Source organism: Heterodontus francisci, unplaced genomic scaffold (genome assembly GCF_036365525.1).
Source record: "Heterodontus francisci isolate sHetFra1 unplaced genomic scaffold, sHetFra1.hap1 HAP1_SCAFFOLD_157, whole genome shotgun sequence".
Taxonomy (NCBI): Eukaryota; Metazoa; Chordata; class Chondrichthyes; order Heterodontiformes; family Heterodontidae; genus Heterodontus; species Heterodontus francisci.
The window spans coordinates 1938529-1958367 of NW_027140118.1; the positions used below are offsets into that span (position 1 = coordinate 1938529).

General features: G+C 41.5%; 1 protein-coding gene across 1 annotated transcript in view; it reads right to left on the reverse strand.

Annotated features, from left to right (window-relative positions):
• LOC137358856 (scavenger receptor cysteine-rich type 1 protein M130-like) overlaps positions 1-17930 on the reverse strand; it is a 32654-nt gene extending 14724 nt beyond the window's left edge. The window contains exons 1-3 of the mRNA XM_068025074.1: positions 17801-17930; positions 10188-10220; positions 9020-9334 (exon numbers count right to left, since the gene is read on the reverse strand). Coding sequence (XP_067881175.1) covers positions 9020-9334; positions 10188-10220; positions 17801-17846 — 394 coding nt within the window. The 5' untranslated portion in view covers positions 17847-17930. The remainder of the gene's footprint in view (positions 1-9019; positions 9335-10187; positions 10221-17800) is intronic.
• Positions 17931-19839: the final 1909 nt, after the last annotated feature.

The following is a 19839-nucleotide window of genomic DNA, read 5'->3' on the forward strand; positions in this document are numbered from 1 at the left end:
AAAGAAAAGGCAATAGTTTCTTTTCAGAGAGTACCTGGTGCTGAACTATAAAAGAAGATCTCAAGGATTGTAATCTCTGGATTATTATACAAGCCGCTTGCACATTTGAACGGGGAGTGGGGGTTTGGGGAATAGGGAGGTCAACACGTTGTTGAAGGTGTTGATGTTGGAAAGAGGTGTTACTTTTTATGGTACCCACCACTTGTCCTGGGATATTAAATAATTGTTCTGTTGGAATGCGCTTCACCTGAACCGGGTTGGGATCAGGGTCCTAGAATAAAGGATAAATAAGGATGTTACAGGAATCTTAAACTATTAAGTGGATGAAGGGAAGCTGGTGGGGGCTGGCTGAGGGGGTAGAGCAAAGTTGGAAATCTAACCTCAATAGGCAATACCGGGAGAGGAAAAACTAAAACATGCAATATTTGAGTAAGACAATTTTACAGCTTTACAACACTTGAATCTGCGGTGAAAACAGCTGTTGCTTCCTTGACAAAACAGTTGCTAGAAATACTGGCAGACCTCGACGTTTTGGGCAGTGTACTCTGTCCATTGTCTGGAGAAACAACTGGAACTGGTGGAAGCGATCGGTTTATATGTAGTGGAGAATGGGAATATGGACAGGATCTTAGGTTATTACAGGTGCTTGTTCTAGCTGCTATTGGTCTGTTAATTATATTCCGTGAAAGGTCGGTACATGCCATTGTGCTTGCTGCTGTTTGGTCAGCTACAGTGTATCGTGGCAGGTCAATCCATACTATTGTTCTGGTCGTGGTATGTTGGCTGCAGAGCAGGGGATGGTGTGTCTCTTGAGGAGAGACAACCAGATATCCACTGAGGAGCAGGCCACTGTTAGGGGGACGTTGTGGTGTTTATAGATCTCCATACCTTCCCTGATGCAGTGAATGGGACAAGCCTGCCATCGTCAAGTAAACTCAACGCAATGACCACAGCATTGAATGGTCCAATTCCAAACTCACCTCATCGATTATGGACTGGCATGCAAGACACAGTAACATCATAAGTATAAAAGAAAACAAAAACATGGAAAAGTAGGGAAAAGAGCCCAGATTCTCGTGAATGGCAGATATACAAAAAATAGCAAAGGGTGACAAAATAGATCGCAAGAGCTACAATACTTTTACAATAATTTCGAAAATAGTTTGTAAGTAAGAGCAATGTGGCCTCATTAAAATGACAATGGTGATATTATAAATGAAAATAAGGAAATGGCGGGAATTATACATAATTACTTTGCATCAGTATGGACATGGACGTCACTTTTCTTAAGGTTCCTTGTTGCCACAGATGACCAAAAGCTGCCTTGACGTCGAGGACAGTCACTTTCATCTCACTTCTGGAATTCAGCTCTTTTTTCCATTTTTGGACAAAGGGTGTAATGAGGCCTGAAGCTGAGTGGTCCGACAAACCCAAACTGAGCATCAGTGAGTAGTTTATTGGTAAGTACTGCTTGATAGCGCTGTAAACAACACCTTCCATCACTTTGTTAATGATTGAGAGCAAACTGCTGGGACAGTAATTAGAAAATTGCAATTGTTACACGGCTATTTAAAGTATGTTAGCGAGGGAATCGAGGGAATTATAAATTGGTTCGCCTAACAGCTGTTGTCAGGGAATTACTAGAGTGTACATTTAAAGCTGGAGTGTCTGATCACCTTGAAAAGTTGCAGCCAATCAGAGATAGGCAACATGCATTTGTAAAAGGTAGATCATGCCTGATGAATCTGATCAATTGTTTTGTGGAGGTAACTAAAGTAGAGGGCAGGGGAAGCTCAATGGATGTTAATCAGATGGACTTCCAGAAAGCAAACAACAAAATCCCTCATAACTGATTGTTGGCTAAAGTTGCAGCTCATAGGATTTAGAGCAAATTATTGACTACTTAGGACGTGAGCTAAGTGGCAGGAGACAGACAGCAGGGATAATGGGCAGATCATCTAACGGGCAGGATGTGATGGCGCCGTCCCACAGGAACCTCTACTATTTATTAATGATTTAGATGGCTGAATAGAAAGCCACATATAATTGACATACTCAATATTGCCATTGAAAAAAATCAACGATATTGTAATCATGCATATTTTAAGCATAAATTTGCAACAAGAAAAAAAGCAGATTAAGTGACTGTGTAAAACTATTACAATATTGGCAAGTGTGAGGTGTCCAATTTGGAATTTAAAATGTTCCAGTATTTTCGAAATGGTGAAAAAACGGAAAATAGACTTCAGGATCAAGGGCAAGGACAGAAAAAAAAAAACAGCAAATGGAATGCTGGGCTTTATATCTGGAGGAACGGAATACAAGGGGCTAGAAATGATGCTACAGCGAAAAAAAAATCCTGGTCAGGTCACATCTACAGTAGTGTTCAGCTGTGTGCAAACAAAAAGTATTTTGGGCAGTTAGAACTGTGCAAGAAGTATTGTGCGACAAGAACTGATGCTGGGAGTACTATTGATCATATTTTGCATAAATGATTTCGACTCAGGAAAGGGACATACAATTACAATATTCATTAATGACATGTACTTGGCACAATGGTTAATACTAAGGCAAATTGTGATAAAATACATGACGTTAACGAAATTGTAAGTGAATTCTAATGCAGATAAATGTACACTTACAGATTAGGGTAGGAAGAATGAGAACACATTTTCCTTGGACAATGATAAACTAAATTGTGTCGAGGAGCAATGGGATTCAGGGGTACAGATAGAAAAATGAATACAACAGCAATACGGGTTAACAAAGCTACAGAAAATACAAAAACATTGAGGATTATTTTCAGAGAGATACGTTGAAAGGGGAGTCATACCCAGCACAAGGAAAGATTTGCTGTTGATGGGAGTCGGTTGATTGGGTGCGAACTGGTCAGTGTTTCCCTGCTTTTCGAGGAAGTATGCAACAGGGCAATTTTCCACCGTATCAGTTGGATCCTAGTGCTGTAACTGTACTGGATCAGCTAGGCTCCAGTTGTTGCTAGTTTTAGAGCACTGATCTTCAGCACTGCAGCTGGAGTGTTATCGGGCCCCGAATCTTTGTTATGTGCAGTGTGCTCAGCCGCTTCTTAATGTTGTGCACTGTAAATTTAGGAATGGACCGAGAAGTAGAAAGCATTTGCACAGCAGTAGCTCATTGGCATGGATTGTCACGCACTACTTCTCACCTTTTGCCAGTCTGAATAACTACCTTTAACCCACACTTTGTTGACTGTTTTGCAGCCAGTTTTCTACAGTCTGTCATGATCACCCTTCAAAGTATGCAATTAATTACCTTGAAACCACATTCACAGTTTTAGGTTTAAAAACTGGACAGACAGCTTCTGACCAGCAAGATGCAACAGTCAGCATATAATCATAGAATGTTTACAACACAGAAGGAGGACATTCAGCCCGTTGTGTCCATGCTGGTTATCAGCAAGAGCTCCTCAGCTGGTCCTATGCTTCTGCCCTTTCCCCATAGCCATGCAAAGATTTTCTCTTCAGGTGCTTGTCCAATTCCATATTGAAAGCCACAATTGAATCTGTCTCCATCAGACTCGCAGGTAGAACATTCCAGAAGATCCTAACCACTCGCTGTGTAAATAACTTATTCCTCATGTCACGGTTGGTTCTTATCCCATCCACCTTATAACAGTGTTCTCTGGTTATTGACCTTTCTGCCAAGAGGAACACTTTCTCTCTATCTACTCTGTCTATTCCCTCATGATTTTGAACACCTCTATCAAATTTCCACGCAGCCTTCTCTGTTCTCAGGAGAGCGACCACAGTTTCTCCAAACTATCATTGTAACTGAAGTCTTTCATCCCTTGAACCTTCCTTGTAAATCCTTTCTGCACCCATTCTATAGCATTCACATTCTTCTAATGTCCCGTGCCCTGAATTGTACACAGTACGCCAGTTGAGGTGAAGCCAGTGTTCCACAAAAGTTCATAATAACTTGCTTACTTTTTTACACTATACCGCCACTTAAAAAGGCCAACATCCCATTGAATATTAACCAATTTCTCAACCTGCCCTGCTACCTTCAACGATTTGATCAAAAATACTCCCAGGTGACTGTTGGCTGCAGCCACTTTCTAATTGTACCCTTGAAAAGAGACTGGCAGCAAGCATTAAAAGAAATCCCAAAGTATTCTATAGACAGAGAAATAGTAAAGGGGTGGTAAAAGGAGGAGTGGGGTCGATGAGGGATCAGAAAGAGGATTTACATATGGAGGTAGCGGGTATAGTTCAGGTATTATCTAAATTCTCTGCGCCTGTCTTTGCCAAGGAAGAAGATGCACCCCGGGCAATGGTTACAGAGGAGGTAATTCAGATACTGGAGGGGTTTAAATTAATAAAGAGGATGCATCAGATATACCCTGTTAATAAGAACATACGTATGAACATACAAATTAGGAGCAGGAGGTGGACACTCGATTCGTCGAGCCTGCTCCACCATTCAATACGTTCATGGCTGAACTGATTACTCCACATTTCCACTGACCCCCGATAACCTTCCACCCCCTTGGTTATCAAGAATCTACCTACCTCTGCCTTAAAAACATTCAAACACTCTGCTTCCACTGCCTTTTGAGGAAGAGAATTCCAAAGAGTCACAACCCACTGAGAAAAAAATTCTCCTCATCTCTGTCTTAAATGGGCGACCCTTATTTTTAAACAGTGACCCCTAGTTCTAGCTTCTCCCACAAGGGGAAACATATTTTCCACAACCACCCTGTCAAGACCTTTCAGGATATTATATGCTACAATCATGTCGCCTCTTCCTCTTGTAAATTCCAGCGGAAGCAAGCCTAGTCTGTCAAATCTTTCCTCGCATAGCAGGTCACCCATTCCAGATATTAGTAGAGTAAACCTTCTCTGTACTGCCTCCAACGCATTTACATCAGTCCTTAAATAAGGAGACAAGTATGGTACACAATATTCCAGATGTGGTCTCACCAATACACTGTGTCTCTGAAGCATAGCCTCCCTACTTTTGTATTCAATTCCACTCACGATAAATGATGACATTTTCCTAGCTTTTTTAATTACTTGTTGCACCTGCATACTAACGTTTTGCGTTTCATACACTAAGACGCCCATATCTCTCTGTATCTCAGAGCTCTGCAATCTCTCACCATTTAGATAATATGCTTCCCTTCTATTCATACTCACAAAGTGGACAATTTCCCAGTTTCCTACATTATAATCCATTTGCCAGGTCTTTGCCCACTCACTTAACCTATCTATATCCCTTTGCAGACTCCTTATGTCCTCTTCTCAAGTTACATTCTTACCTATCTTTGTGTCATTAGCAAATTTAGCAAGCATACCGTCGGTCCCTGCATCTAAGTCATTTCTATAAATTGTGAAACGTTGAGGCCCCAGCACAGATCCCTATGGCACACCACTCGTTACTTCTTGTCAACCAAAAAAATGACCCATTTATGCCTACTCTCTGTTTCCTGTGAACGAACAAATCTTCCATCCATGTTAATACGTTACCCCCTACACCATGAACTTTTATTTTCTGCAATAGCCTTTGATGTGGCACCTTCTCAAATGCCTTCTGGAAATCTAAGTACAATACATCGACCAGTTCCCCTTTACCAACAGCACATGTAACTCCCTCAAAGAACTCCAATCAATTGGTTACACATGATCTGCCTTTCACAAATCCATGTTGACTATGCCTGATTACCTTGAATGTTTCTAAATTCCCTGCGATAACATCTTTAATAATAGCTTGTAACATTTTCCCTAAGGCAGGTGTTAAACTAATTGGCCTATAGTTTCTTGCTTGCTGTTTCCCTCCCTTTCTGTCTAAAGGAGTTGCATTCGCTATTTTCCAATCTAAATTAACCTTCCCCGAATTTAGGGAATGTTGGAAAATTAAAATTAACGCATCAACTACCTCACTTGCCACTTCTTTTAACACCCGAGGATGAAGTCCATCGGGTCCCGGGGACTTGTCAGCCTGCAGCTCCAACAATTTGCTCAGTACCTTTTCCCTGGTGTTTGCAATTTTCCAGAGTTCCTCCGTCCCTTCCATTTCCCGACTTACAGCTAAAACTGGGATGTTACTTTTGTACTCAATAGTGAAGACCCATGCCAAATATCTGTTCAATTCATCTGTCATCTCCTTATTTTCCATTATTAACTCCCCAGACTCACATTTTATAAGTTTAACGCTCACTTTATTACCTCTTTTCTTTTTTTTAAATGTATATATATATATAAACTCTTACTATCTGTCCTTATATATCTATCTAGCCTTCTCTCGTCCTCTAATGCTACCTGACTTATCAATATTTTTGTCATCCTTTGTTTTTTAAAAATATTTTATCCAATCTTTTGACCTGCCTCCCATCTTTGCGCAATTACAAGCTTTTTCTTTAAGTTTGATACGACCTTTGGCTGTTTTACTTAACCACGGATGGTGGGACCCACTCTTGGAATGTTTCTTTCTCGTTGAAATATGAGAAATTGTGTAATCTGAAATATTCCCTTAAATGTCTGCCACTGAAACTCTATTGACCTATCCCGCAACCTGATTTGCCAATTCACTTTAGCTAGCTCTGCATTCATGTCCTCATAATTGCCCTCATTTAAGTTTAAAATATTAGTCTTGGACCCACTCTACTCTCCCTCAAACTGAATGTAAAATTCAATCATATCATGATCGCTGCTACCTAGGGGCACCTTAACTGTGAGGTCATTAATTATTCCTACCTCATTGCACAATACCAGGTCTCGTATATCCTACTCTCTGGTTGGCTCCACAAGGTACTGTTCCAAGAAATTATCCCGAAAATATTCTATGCATTCCTCATCTAGGCTATCTCTGCCCATCTGACTTTTCCAGTCTAAATTTAGGCGAAACTCCGCCCCTAATTATCACTGTACCGTTCAGACAGGCTGCCATTCATTTCTTCATTTATAACCCGCCCCACAGTGTGGTTAATGTCAGGTGGTCTGGACACCACTTCTGACAAGCAAATTCTTGCCTTAATGATTTTTCATCTCTACCCGAACAGCTTCTACATCCTGGTCTCCTGAACTTAGATCATCCCTCACCATTGCGCTAATACCATCATTAATTAACAGAGCTACCCCTCCACCTATTCCTAGCTTCCTGCCCTTCCTAAATGCCATGTATCCTTCAATCTTCAGGTCCCTGTCTATATATATATAAATGAACTAAACCTTGGTGTACAGGGCACAATTTCAAAGCTTGCAGATTATACAAAACTTGGAAGCATCGTGAACTGTGAGGAGGATAGTACAGATCTTCAAAAGGACATTGACAATTTGGTGGAATGGGCAGGCAGTTGGCGGATGAAGTTCAATGCAGAGAAATGTGAAGTGATTCATTTTGGTCGGACTGACATGAAGATAAAATATCAAATGAAGGGTTCAATTCTGAAGGGGTTACAGGAGCAGAGGGACCTTGGTTTAATAGTGCATAAGTCATTGACGGTGGCAGGCTAGGTTGAGAGAGCGTTAAATAAAGCATACACGGCCCTGGGCTTTATTAATAGGTGCATAGAGTGCAAGAGCAAGGAATTAAGTTGAACTTGTATGAGACACGAGTTCGGCATCAGCTGGAGTATTGCATCCAGTTCTGGGCGCCGCACTTGAGGAAAGATGTGAGGGCATTGGAGAGAATACAGAGACGTTTCATGAGAATGGTTCCAGGGATGAGGAATTTCAGTTATCAAGATAGATTGGAGAAGTTAGGACTGTTTTCCTTGGAGAAGAGAAGGCTGAGAGGTGATTTGATAGATGTATTCAAAACACTGAGGGTCCTGGACAGAATAGATAGAGAGAAATTGTTTCCACTGGTGAAAGGACCAAGAAGGAGAGGGTACAGATTTAATGCATTTGGTAAAAAAAGCGAAAGTGACATGAGGAAAATCTTTTTTCATGCAGGAAGTATTTAATATCTGGAATGTCTGGCTGAGAACGTGGTGAGGCAGGTTCAATTGAAGCATTCAAAAGGGAATTAGACAGTATATGAAAAGGAAGAAGATGCAGAGTTATGGAGAGAAGGCAGGGGAATGGAAATGAGTGAATTTCTCTTTCAGAGGGCCCATGCAGACATGATGGACCGAATAACCCCCTTCTGCACTGTAACAGTTCAGTGATTCTGTGATATTGCCTCTCCTCCTTGTTCCAACCAGAATGTACCAGTTCCCACTTCTCTGAATTAAATTTCATCTGCCACCTGTCCGTCCATTTCACCAGCCTCTCTTTGTCTTCTTGAAGTCGATCACTATCCTCCTGACAGTAACTGGTCAGGATTTTAGGAAAACTCGGCGCTTTTCTTCCAATAGTTCAATGGTGTTGAGTTTAATCGTTGCAACTGCTTCCTGAACTATGTTATCTCTTTTGTTTAATATTCTGTGCATCACACTTTCTCAATATTTGCCAAAATGTAAATGGCAATGCGCAAGTAGCTGCGGGATCTTCCAGAGCAGTTATCTTTGTGATTCCCACAATAACTGCGGACCCATTACTTCAGCTCCCCGAGGCTGAGGAACCTCCCTCCCTCCCTCCCTTCCCTGCTCCCCAGTCTCAGCTTCACAATCTGTGTGATATATCAGATCTGAGGCCAAGCGATCATTGCAGGTGGACAGCCGGGCTGACAGTACATGCCCGGCAGCGGCTGCTGGGTTGATGAATGGAGAGTTGGATTGAGATTGTGACATTTCCAGCCATTCAGATCATTCACTGCGGATCTAGGGAAAATCTCAATGGAAACTGCACTGTCTGCATTGTAAATGTGCTGAGTATCAGGTATTGGCTGCTCCCGGTGGACAATGTTTATTAAATATAATACTAATGATACAATTTTAAACAGTGATCCTAATATTAACATTAATTCTAACCAGAGATAACTGGAATTATTATCATCTGACTTTCCGGGTATGGATCGTCCCGGATTGTTTTACTTTCACTTCTTCACAGAATCTAACAGCCACGGCGGGAGATGAGAGACTGAGAAAGATTTTTACCTGAGCAGATGACGCCGGCATCGTTGGAGTGTGACAAGGAATAGTGATCCCATTGAGCTGACTTACAGTCCCGCAGAGCGGCCTCGGTCCCGCCACACTCTACAAACAACGTCACAATGGGTCCGGACCCTTCCCCAAAGTGAGCCCGGCCCGGTGCAGAGACCGCGGTCCCGCAGCCCAGCTCCCGACACACAACAGCAGCATCCGGCAGGTCCCAGAGATAGTCATTCACAGTCCTCCACTGCCCCCTGTAGTGAATCTCCACTCTCCCAGCGCACCGACTGCCCCCATTCACCAGTCTCAACTTCACCATCTCTGTAAAATATCAGAAATATCATCAAGCAGTTATAGTGTGTTAAACCCACAGGTTCCCAGCGCCCAGACCCTCCCCATTCACCAGTCTCAGCTTCTCCGTCTCTTTAAAATATCAGAAATATCAAGCGGTTCTCGTGTGTTAAACCCACAGGTTCCCAGTGCACAGACCCTCCCCATTCACCAGGTATGAATTGACAGGAATATCAGTCTGCACTCAGAACACTAATAAAAATCGGAGTATATATTACACACGAAAAAAGGGAAGGGAAATACTAACACACGGTGAAAACGAGCAGGGAATCGGGAGACAGCCGGATATCCCCATCAACACAGCGGCTCCAATGAGAACTGAGTGGGGACAGGCTCAGAATAGTTCGAACCTGCAGAAGTGGGGAGATGGGCGTGGCTGTAATGATCACATGTTCACGCGCTCAGAACTCATTGGACGAACACAGTGAGATCCCAGCACCAGGAAAGAGCAGAGGAAATTGCACCCGCACCCAGTACAGCCAATGAAGACAGGGCTGGATGGTGATGTGATCTTGATGTCAGTGCAGATTGGTTAGCTGGACCTTTGGACCGGCAGCAGTGTCAGTGGAGCTGATCGTTCACACTCTGCTCTTCAGAGACCCTCAGTTATTGTCCCTCTGCATGAAGGCAGCAGTCATCTCTCAGCTAAAATTAAAGATCTTCAGTCACAGTATGAGGGACACCCTCCCTTTCTGACTCTCAACTGGGCAGCGGGTTAATCCGTGATCAAAGAAAATGCTGAGATTTTCGCCCAAGCTTCATATTTAATGGGATGGATTAGAGCAGAGAGAAAGCAGATAGTGTGAAAATAAAGGGCGATTACCTGACGGGTCAGCCTTACTGTTCCCAGGTCTGCCTGAAATGAGAAGTTAACCATTAGAGTTCACTGGGGCAAGAAATGAATGAAACTGTCAGAAAGAAAAAACACAAATACAACTAACTGCAGGGTCATTATTCCCGTGCCTTGCAGAAGAAATTATATCGGGATCTGTGATTTCATTCCTTAAAACAGAAAATACAGTTTCTGCACAACATTAATATTGGTAATGGGATAAAATATATCCAGAATTGTTTTCACATATACACACACTGACACCCAGATACACTCTCTCCTTGTGCTGACGGTGGGTGGGCTGCATGTATTACCAGTGTGAAGGTGCCTGAGAAGGCGATGGTGATGGTCCTCTCCCTTATAGAATCTTACAATGAAACAGCACAGAGGGACGCCATTCGGCCCATGGTGCCTATGCTGTCTCTTCGTCAGAGCAGTCTAATTAGTGCCACTCCCATTCCCAATCGCCCTGTAAATTTGTGCTGATGGTGCTCTGATCATTGATGACCCGTATGTAGATACCCTGAGAAGAGGGTAGTGATGGATACCCTTTTAAACCCACACTGATGGCACTGTCAGTGAATTCAGCTTTCCGATCTAAAGTTCGAGAAGGGATGGCAACACAAGTTAAAGATTTTCCGATCCTGCGGTAGATTTCAATGCCTTTCAATTTACTGCAAATTCTTCCACCTGTAACTTTCAAAGTATCTGTAAACGTGTAATTGGGCTATTCTGTCGTTCAATAAATTACATAGCTTCCTCAAACGAAACAGAACAAGATTAACGGTCTGTCAGCCTCCTAACTCCGTGCTGACTGTTTCTCACTAAGCTCCTGCAGTTCTGATTCTCTTGTAACCTGCCATCGCCGACGTGCCCTGTTCTTTTACCCATTAATGATGTTCGATCAATGGTCCCCCCGTTTACTGGTTAAGCGTTTCTGCTTTTCAAAAATTCAGTTACTCGGTTGACCTGAACCCAATCCCCCTGATCACAATGTGTCTCACAGATCTCCAGGTGTTTTTCTATTCTCAACACTATATACTACAGACGGTGTGTTGACCTGATCCCAATCCCACTGATCACAATGTGTCTCACAGATCTCCAGGTGTTTTTCTATTCGCAACATGGGGTGGCACAGTGATGCAGTGGTTTGCACCGCAGCCTCACAGCTCCAGCAACCCGGGTTCAATTCTGGGTACTGCCTGTGTGGCGTTTGCAAGTTCTCCCTGTGTCTGTGTGAGTTTTCTCCGGGTGCTCCGGTTTCCTGCCAGAAGACTTGCAGGTTGGTAGGTAAATTGAGCATTATAAATTGCCCCTAGTATAAGTAGGTGGTAGGGGAATGTAGGGATAGGTGAGGATGTGGTAGGAATATGGGATTAGAGTCGGATTCGTATAAATGGGTGGTTGATGGTCGGCACAGACTCGTTGGGCCGAAGGGCCTGTTTCAGTGCTGTATCTCTAAACTAAACTAAAATTATATACTACAGGCGGTGTGTTGACCTGTTCCCCAACTCCCTGGTGAAATTATATCTCCCATGTATTATTGTCTCTTTGTATACTCTGGTGATATATTATAGACAACGGGACACGGATTCCTGTCCTCAGCTGTGCTTCCCGAGTAATTTTGAATGTGTTACTGTTTCCCAACTATATCTCACTGGTCTCTTAATGATCCTAATTCTGGAATGCAAAGAGTGTGTGATTTCCTCCCAGTCCTGGAGCCTGAGCATTCCTACTAACTTTCCCTGATAATAGTCAGTTCCCACAAATTCCCCTTTTCCAGTCACCCAATGACAGACGTGGGGGAGGGGGGGAATAATCTTTCAGTATTTACTGAAAAACGGTTCCAGTCTCAGTGTTTCTGTAGAGTCCGTGAATCGTCTTCAATCCACTCATTCATTTCCCCTACTCTTCATGCATTTATCATTTCAGCCTGTAACCATCCATGTCACGTGGGATTTTTTTCTCCAAATAATCCAGTGGTTCAAGGAGAAAGCCCACGAACACCCTCTTAGGGAAACTAGGGATAGACAATACATGGGTGGAGGACAACGTCGCCAACATGACGACAGTGGTTCAAGAAAACACCCCGTCATCCTGTCTGGATAACTAGGGTTGTTCAGTAAATTCTGCCTGGCCAGCGAACTCATATCCCGAAAATGATTTTAAACAATTATAACCGAGATACCCATACTTGTCTATTCGGCCTGTTTATCTCTTGCTGTCTCAGAGAAATGTTCAGTCAATCCCCTTTCTCAATCAATACTATTTTTCCATTTATCTGCACTACTCCTCATTTCTGCTGATTCCTCCATTTTGCTCTCAGATCCTTCCTCGCAGTTTCTAACTGCTCTCATTATTGTTCTTGAAAAAGTTTGAATGCATTTCTGTGTACCGTTTTTCAAATCTCCGATATATGCAGAGGATATACTCACTATTCCAACACTCTTCTGGTCGGCCTCCTACCCTAGGTAAACTTCAGCTGATCTAAAACTCTGCTGCTGTTCTCCTGGCATGGACAGTCCCGCTGTCACTGACTCCCGGATCCCAACGCCTTAGATTTCAGTGTTCGCACCGTTACCTTCCTGATGTTTAGACTAATGGGTTTGGTGCAAAACTGTTAAGTTATTTTAACAATTTATACATCTGTTAAATTACTATGGTACCGTATTACGACAAACAGTAATATAGAAATATTAATTATAAATAACAATTAGCTCAAAGGAGGTGAACAGAAACGGGACAAACGTGGGATATTCAAAGCCCAAAATTTAAACTCTTGAATGATTTACAAAACCAGGGACAGCGGTGGTTTAGGGGATACAAAATACAGTCAATGCAGAGAGTTTATGAGGACATGCTTCGAACGGCAGATTATTAGATGGGTCAAGAATCAAAATAATTATATTATATCAAACTATTTCAGGTCCAATTTGAACTACTTCCACAATTAATTGAGGTCTTGTGGATTTCAGAAGCAAATTAATTGATAGAATTACAGTTATTGTAGCTTACACTCACAAGCAAAGCACTGGACAGAAGGAAGTCATATTAAACAATCCGGATTCTGTGTGCCAATACTATTATCAGTAACGTTTAGCAATCTATCTCCATAACACATCAACGAGTGTCTGAAGAAACGTTACCACGGTTCGAAATAACCAAACACGCATCGAACATTTACAGTACCGAGAAAAATTGTTCTGTGCACTCTCTGTTGAATTTCTATATGCAAATAAATTCAGAATTTGTTCCACAAGGTGACCAGAGTATGGCACATGTAGAAGGACATTAAAGAATTTAATAGGAGTAGGATTAGGCCATGCTGCCTACCCAGACTACTCCGCCGTTCAATACGATCATGGATGATCTACTGCCCCAGATCAACTTTCCCACCTTTTCCCAGAGATTGGGAGACAACTCCGGATCTTTCATTAAACACTGCATCGCACCATATACAAAGTATGGGACATGTGGAAAGAGATTCAGAAATACGTCTGGATATTAAATAGTACATCAAATGTATGAATCATGTAGAAAGAGACTGAGAAACACTAATTATTACACAACACCGTGCATATAAATGTATGAAATCGAAATCATGATTTAATGTCAAAAGACATAGTTTTGAAGATTGTCGGTGATGAAATAATATTTTTCATAGGCCAAATCCCTCGAAACCAGGAGCATAATTTTTGGAGGGTGTAATTGATAACTCTATTAATAATCAGTACAAATGAAGCAATATGGATTCCACCTCCAGCTAATATATTATACAATATTTATTGCCCTTTCTGAATATTCCAAATGCTGGACAAACTATTTAATCTAATTCTCTCCAGCACATGGCACTTCACTGAGAAATTCCGGGGACAGAAATCTCAATGTGGGATGAGTCGACTGGATGCAGATCCCAGTATTCTACAGTTCTGACTCCCATACACTCGATTGTAACACTGACTACTTTCTACTTCCAGAAGTCTCCGTTTTAAACGTCTGATTAGAATTTTAACTCGAGTCTGCTGCGTCCGTACGAGAGCCACAGGAAACAATATAAAACCAACTCTTGCCGCATTTCTGTTCGATTTTGGCAATAAAACAAAATTTAACTCAAATTATCTCTGGAAATGCAATTAAATATTAATCAGATGACAAATATTAGATTCGTTTTTGCTGTTGGCGACAAAAATGAATAACAGTTCCTTATTTGAATTTGATTAACTTAAAATCAAACAGGACAGAATGTATTCAATGACAAATTTATAAATTAAGGAAACTGTTTCAATATTCACTTGTGCGATTTCAATAAATTACAAATCAAAATAAATATGCACATTCCCCAGAAATTGATTTTGATCTGGGGCCAATAGCTAAAAAAAAGTTTCAGGGAGTCAGATAGATTTCATACTTTCTCTCTGTTCTATGGCTTGCAGAAAATATTCTCAAATTACCTTAAAAATCAGAATTTTAGAATGCAATCCCTTTCACAAAACCAAAAGAAAATTAATCATGGAAGTCTGTAATAACATTAAGGGAGTGTTTCCCTGTCGTGAACCTGCATTCGCTGTCGATAGACATTAACAAATGTCACCAAACCCGCACTGGAAACAGTGAGAAACTGAATCGAATCATCGACAGAAAAACTGCGCAAAATTATCGAGCAGGTGGAAGGAGACTATTCATGATATCTCATTAAACACTTCACGATGCTTTACATAAAAGGAGCATGTGGAAGGAGACTTTGTCACATTAATTATTACTTGACGCTGTTCATATGAATATGTGAAATAAGTTGAGAATTTATAATACAAAGTTCTAAAGTTCAAGGTCATCATTAAGTAAACAATAACAAATGGAAAATCGTCCAGAGATTTTGGAATATTCATTAACATTATCTTTGGGAACGGCACTTCACAATGACAGTAATAACTAATGCTAATTGAAATAATATTGGTTCTGCCTACAGTTAATACATTATACAATATTTATAGATCATGTACAACACTCGAACGTGGAACAAACTATTTAAATCATTTCAGTTCCACTCAGTATATCACACAGGGTCAGACAGCACTTCTACTGTGAAATAACTGGGACAGAAATGCCCGCGTGGCTTCGGTCAGCAGTAGATTTAGCTTTGACTGCTGTTCTATAATCCCTGCATTACCATCGACCCCACACCCCGAGACCTTCTATTCTCACTGTGATCACTTTCTACTGCTAGATTGCTGTGTTTAAATAATCTGCTTAGAATTTCAACTTCAGTCAGTTGTGTCGGTACGAGTGCCGCAGAGGACCAAATAACACAAATTGCCACGATATTTGTTTTCAATTTTGCATTTAAATCAAAATTCTGCACATGTCCCACCTGGGAATTTAGAAGACGTGTTAATAAGATGCAAGATATTATAAAAACAATGTTTTTTGATCGCAAAAGAATGGATAATTGTTCCCTATTTAATATTGATGGAATGTAAAATCAAACCAACAGCCCAAGATTCGTATTCAACGTGAATTCTACAAATGAGATAAACTATTTCAATATTCGCTTCATATGATCGCAATGAATCACAGTGTTTTTTGTCATAAAGCATGCCTGCTTTTTAAAAATGATTCTGAGCAACTAGCGATTGGAGAAACGGATACAGGGAGTCATGTGCAATTCATTGTTTATCTTTTCTGTGGCTTGAATACAATTTTCTTTAAATAATCCACAGAACAGGCTTTTACGATCCAATTAGTTAATATTCACGGAAATACAATTCGTTAAACACATCAAGTATCTGATAACACTGGGACTAAGCTGGCCTGTCAGTAAACCAATAAAGTTTGTAACAGACAGAGATTGATAAATGTAACCAAACACTCACGGGAAATAGTGAGAAACAGAATGGAATCATCAATGGAATAAAACAACAAATATCGAGCCGTTGGAACAATCATAAAGAACAATATCGCTAACTCTTTACACACAACATGACACTGTGTGAAAATATGTGATTGGGAAAACTTAACTATCTTCAGGCACTGTACAAAAAAATGGAGGCAATAGAATAATTAATTTAATATAAAAGATACTAGTTTTGAAGATCATCACTAACTGATCAATAATACAGAGCAAATTCCCCAATGATTTAGGAACTTACAGTGACATCATTTTTTGCAGAGTGCTCTTGATAACTATACTAATCATGAAAACGAATTGAAAAATATTGGTTCCACCTCCAGTTGAGTGGTTATTATAGATTGAAGGTAACACTTCAACATTGAACAAATTATTTTAAAATATTTAGTTTCATGAACTGTATCACTAGGAGAGCAGACAACACTTGTGTTGAGAAACATCTGTTTCAGAAATGTGTGTGGCGGTTCATGGTGGCAGTAGATGTAGTTTTGACTGGTGATCTGCACTCAGTGAGATAACTTACACCTGACTCTGATACACTCTATTCAAACAAAGACGGCGCTCTACTTCTATCAGACTCGCTTTAAATACTCAGATTAGAATGTCAATTCCAGCTGGCTGTGTCAGTATAAGAAACACAGGGGGAAATATAAAACAAACTCCCGCAGTCTTTGTGTTCGATACAAATTCAACTGGGAATTTAAAATACCTGTTAATTAGATGTAGAATATTCCAAACTCGTTTACTGTAACCAAAACAATATTACTGTCAGCAATAGCTCAATTGCTAGCACTCTCGCCTCTGAGTCAGGAGATGGTGGGTTCAAGTCTAATTCCAGAGACTTGAGCACAGAATCTAGGCTGCCACTCCAATGCAGTGCTGAGGGTGTGCTGCACTGCCCAAATTCTTTCCATCGGAGGAGACGTTAAAGCGAAGCTCCGTCGGCCCTTTCAGGTACACTATTTGGAGGAAGGGTAGGGGTATTATCCCCAGTGCTCTGGCGAATGTTGATCCCTCAATCAACATGTCACACACAAAAAAAGTATTCTGGTCATTATCACATTGCTGTTTGTCGGCGCTTGCTGTGTGTAAATTAGCAGCCACGTTTCCTATATTACAGTATGGACAACACTACAAAACAATATCGAATTGACAGCAAAGCCCTTTGGGACGTCCTGACGGCGTAAAATGCGCTATGTAAGCGCAAGGCATTTTTATATAAATAGGGGTTTATTCCTATTTGTAGTTGAAAGAACTTAAAATTGAAACATTCAATCCAAAATTTGTAGTAAATGAAACTACTACAAATTATATTACACAGTATCCATTTCATACCATCCCAATGAATGACAACTGAAAATAAAATAGATCCGTTTTACGTAAATTGATCTCAGACACTGACATATTCTATTCTAACAGCGAAGTGTCTCTTTTTCTAACAGACCCTGCTTAAATCGACCCATGAGATTTTCAACGCCAGTCTGCTCTGTACGAGCGGCTGGTAGAAGGCAATAAACAAGTGCCAATATTTCATTAAACTCTACACAAGAAAATTAAAATGTATAAAGCATTATTTACTTTCTACATCTCCTGAATGGGTTCTGTATTAAAGATGATAATTAGATTAATAATATACATCTTGTAATAATAATCAGTGTATCAGTAAATAACATAATGCATTCAAAAATCTGTAACTTACAGTTCAAAAGCTGCAGTAGAGACAGGGTCAGGAAGGTTTGCATCATGGTTCTGGCGCTGGGTACAGCGATGAGAACAGAACATTACCCGAACGCAGTTCTCAGACACTAAGAGCTCCTTGCAGCAGCTTCTGAAACTCTGGCTGTTGTGGAAATTAATTCTTTGACAGAAGTTTCTGCAGAAAAAATGTTTTCTTCCAAATAACCAATAGATTTTGACTTGTGTGAACCGTGAATTACAAGCTGGTAAAATACACCAATGAGACGAAATGTGACCATAAATGGATAAAATGAACCCAGGTTCCAACTACCAGCCTATCCTGCGAGGATAATGACGTGTGACAGTTTGAAAAGTAAATGAATCACTGATCTGGCGTCCAGATCATAGATTCATAGATGCACAGGAAAGGCCATTCGGCTACTTTAGTCAGAGTCGTCCCTTTGAAAGAGCTGTCTAATTTATTGTCACATATGTAGCTTTTTCACGTAACCTGGAAATTATTCCATTGCAAGCACTTGTTTAATTGTCTTTATAAATTCCTCTGGAATCTGATATCATCACTCTTTCGGGTCGTGCTTTCCAGATCTAAACAAGCCTTAGTGTGAAGAAATGTCTCTTCACTACCTTTCTAGTTATTCTTCCGGTTCGACAGAAGGTCTCGGACCCAGGCCCATCTCTGGAACCGCAGAGAAGAGGTAGGTGAGGCGGTGTCACCAGAGCCAGTACGCAAGGCCCCGGCGAGAGGGCCTGGGCGGTTTTCTTGTGCTGCAGGTGGAGGGAGGTCCCAGGGAATGAACTGGTTCCTGGTGGGGGTGCTCTGTGCGTCACAAATTGGCCATGAAGGAGGCAACGCCCCACCGCACCCACAAGGCCACAGGGAGAATGCTTCGTTTTACAAGGTGTCCTCTCTATATGGTGGAGGACATCGCTGCTGGTAAGATCCCAGCGGCGGTGGAATGATCCCATAATTGTCCCTTAATTGGCCACTGAAGATCCTCAATCTGCCATTGGGCGAGAAGGCTCTTGTCGGTCTATGCTGCCTCCAGGATCACTGGACGATGGGGAGGCGCTGGGATCCCCATCCTGCCAAGTCCCTTGTCACACACCGCTTTTCTCCGTGCCCCCTCCCCACCCCTCCCGGCTTCCAATCACGCCTCTGGGGGCCAGTAAAATCCTGGCCATGATCTCTGATGACAAACGTATTCATGAGAGGAAATAAGTTCGCATTCTTACTCTACCATAACCCCTCATTATTTTGAACTCTGTTAGATCTGGGATGGCGGGACTGGCGTATGAGGAGAGATTGAGTCGGTTAGAATTATATTTGTTGGAGTTCAGAAGAGTGAGGGGGAATCTCATTGAAGCCTACAAAATTCTAACAGGACTTGACAGGGTAGATGCAGGAAGGATGTTCCCGATGTTGGGGGAGTCCAGAACCAGGGGTCACAGTCTAAGGATGCAGGTAAACCTTTCAGGACAGAGTGAAGGAGAAATTGCTTCACCCACAGAGTGGTGAGCCTGTGGAATTCGCTACCACTGAAAGCAGTTGAGGCCAAAACATTATATGTTTTCAGGAAGGAGTGAGATACAGCTCTTGGGTCCAAAGGGTTCAAAGGGTATGGGGCGAAAGCGGGAACAGGTTACTGAGTTGGATGATCATCCATGATCATAATGAATGGCGGAGCAGGTTCGAAGGGCCGAATGGCCTACTCCTGCTCCTATTTTCTATGTTTCTATCCCACTGAACTTTCCCTGCTCCAATTCGAAAAATCCAAGCTCCTGAATTCTGTTTAGTTTTTTTTAGTTTAGAGATACAGCACTGAAACAGGCCCTTCGGCCCACCGAGTCTGTGCCGACCATCAACCACCCGTTTACACTAATCCTACACTAATCCCATATTCCTATCACATCCCCACCTATCCCTATATATTTCCCTACCACCTACCTATACTAGGGGCAATTTCTAATGGCCAATTTACCTATCAACCTGCAAGTCTTTGGCATGTGGGAGGAAACCGGAGCACCCGGCGAAAACCCACG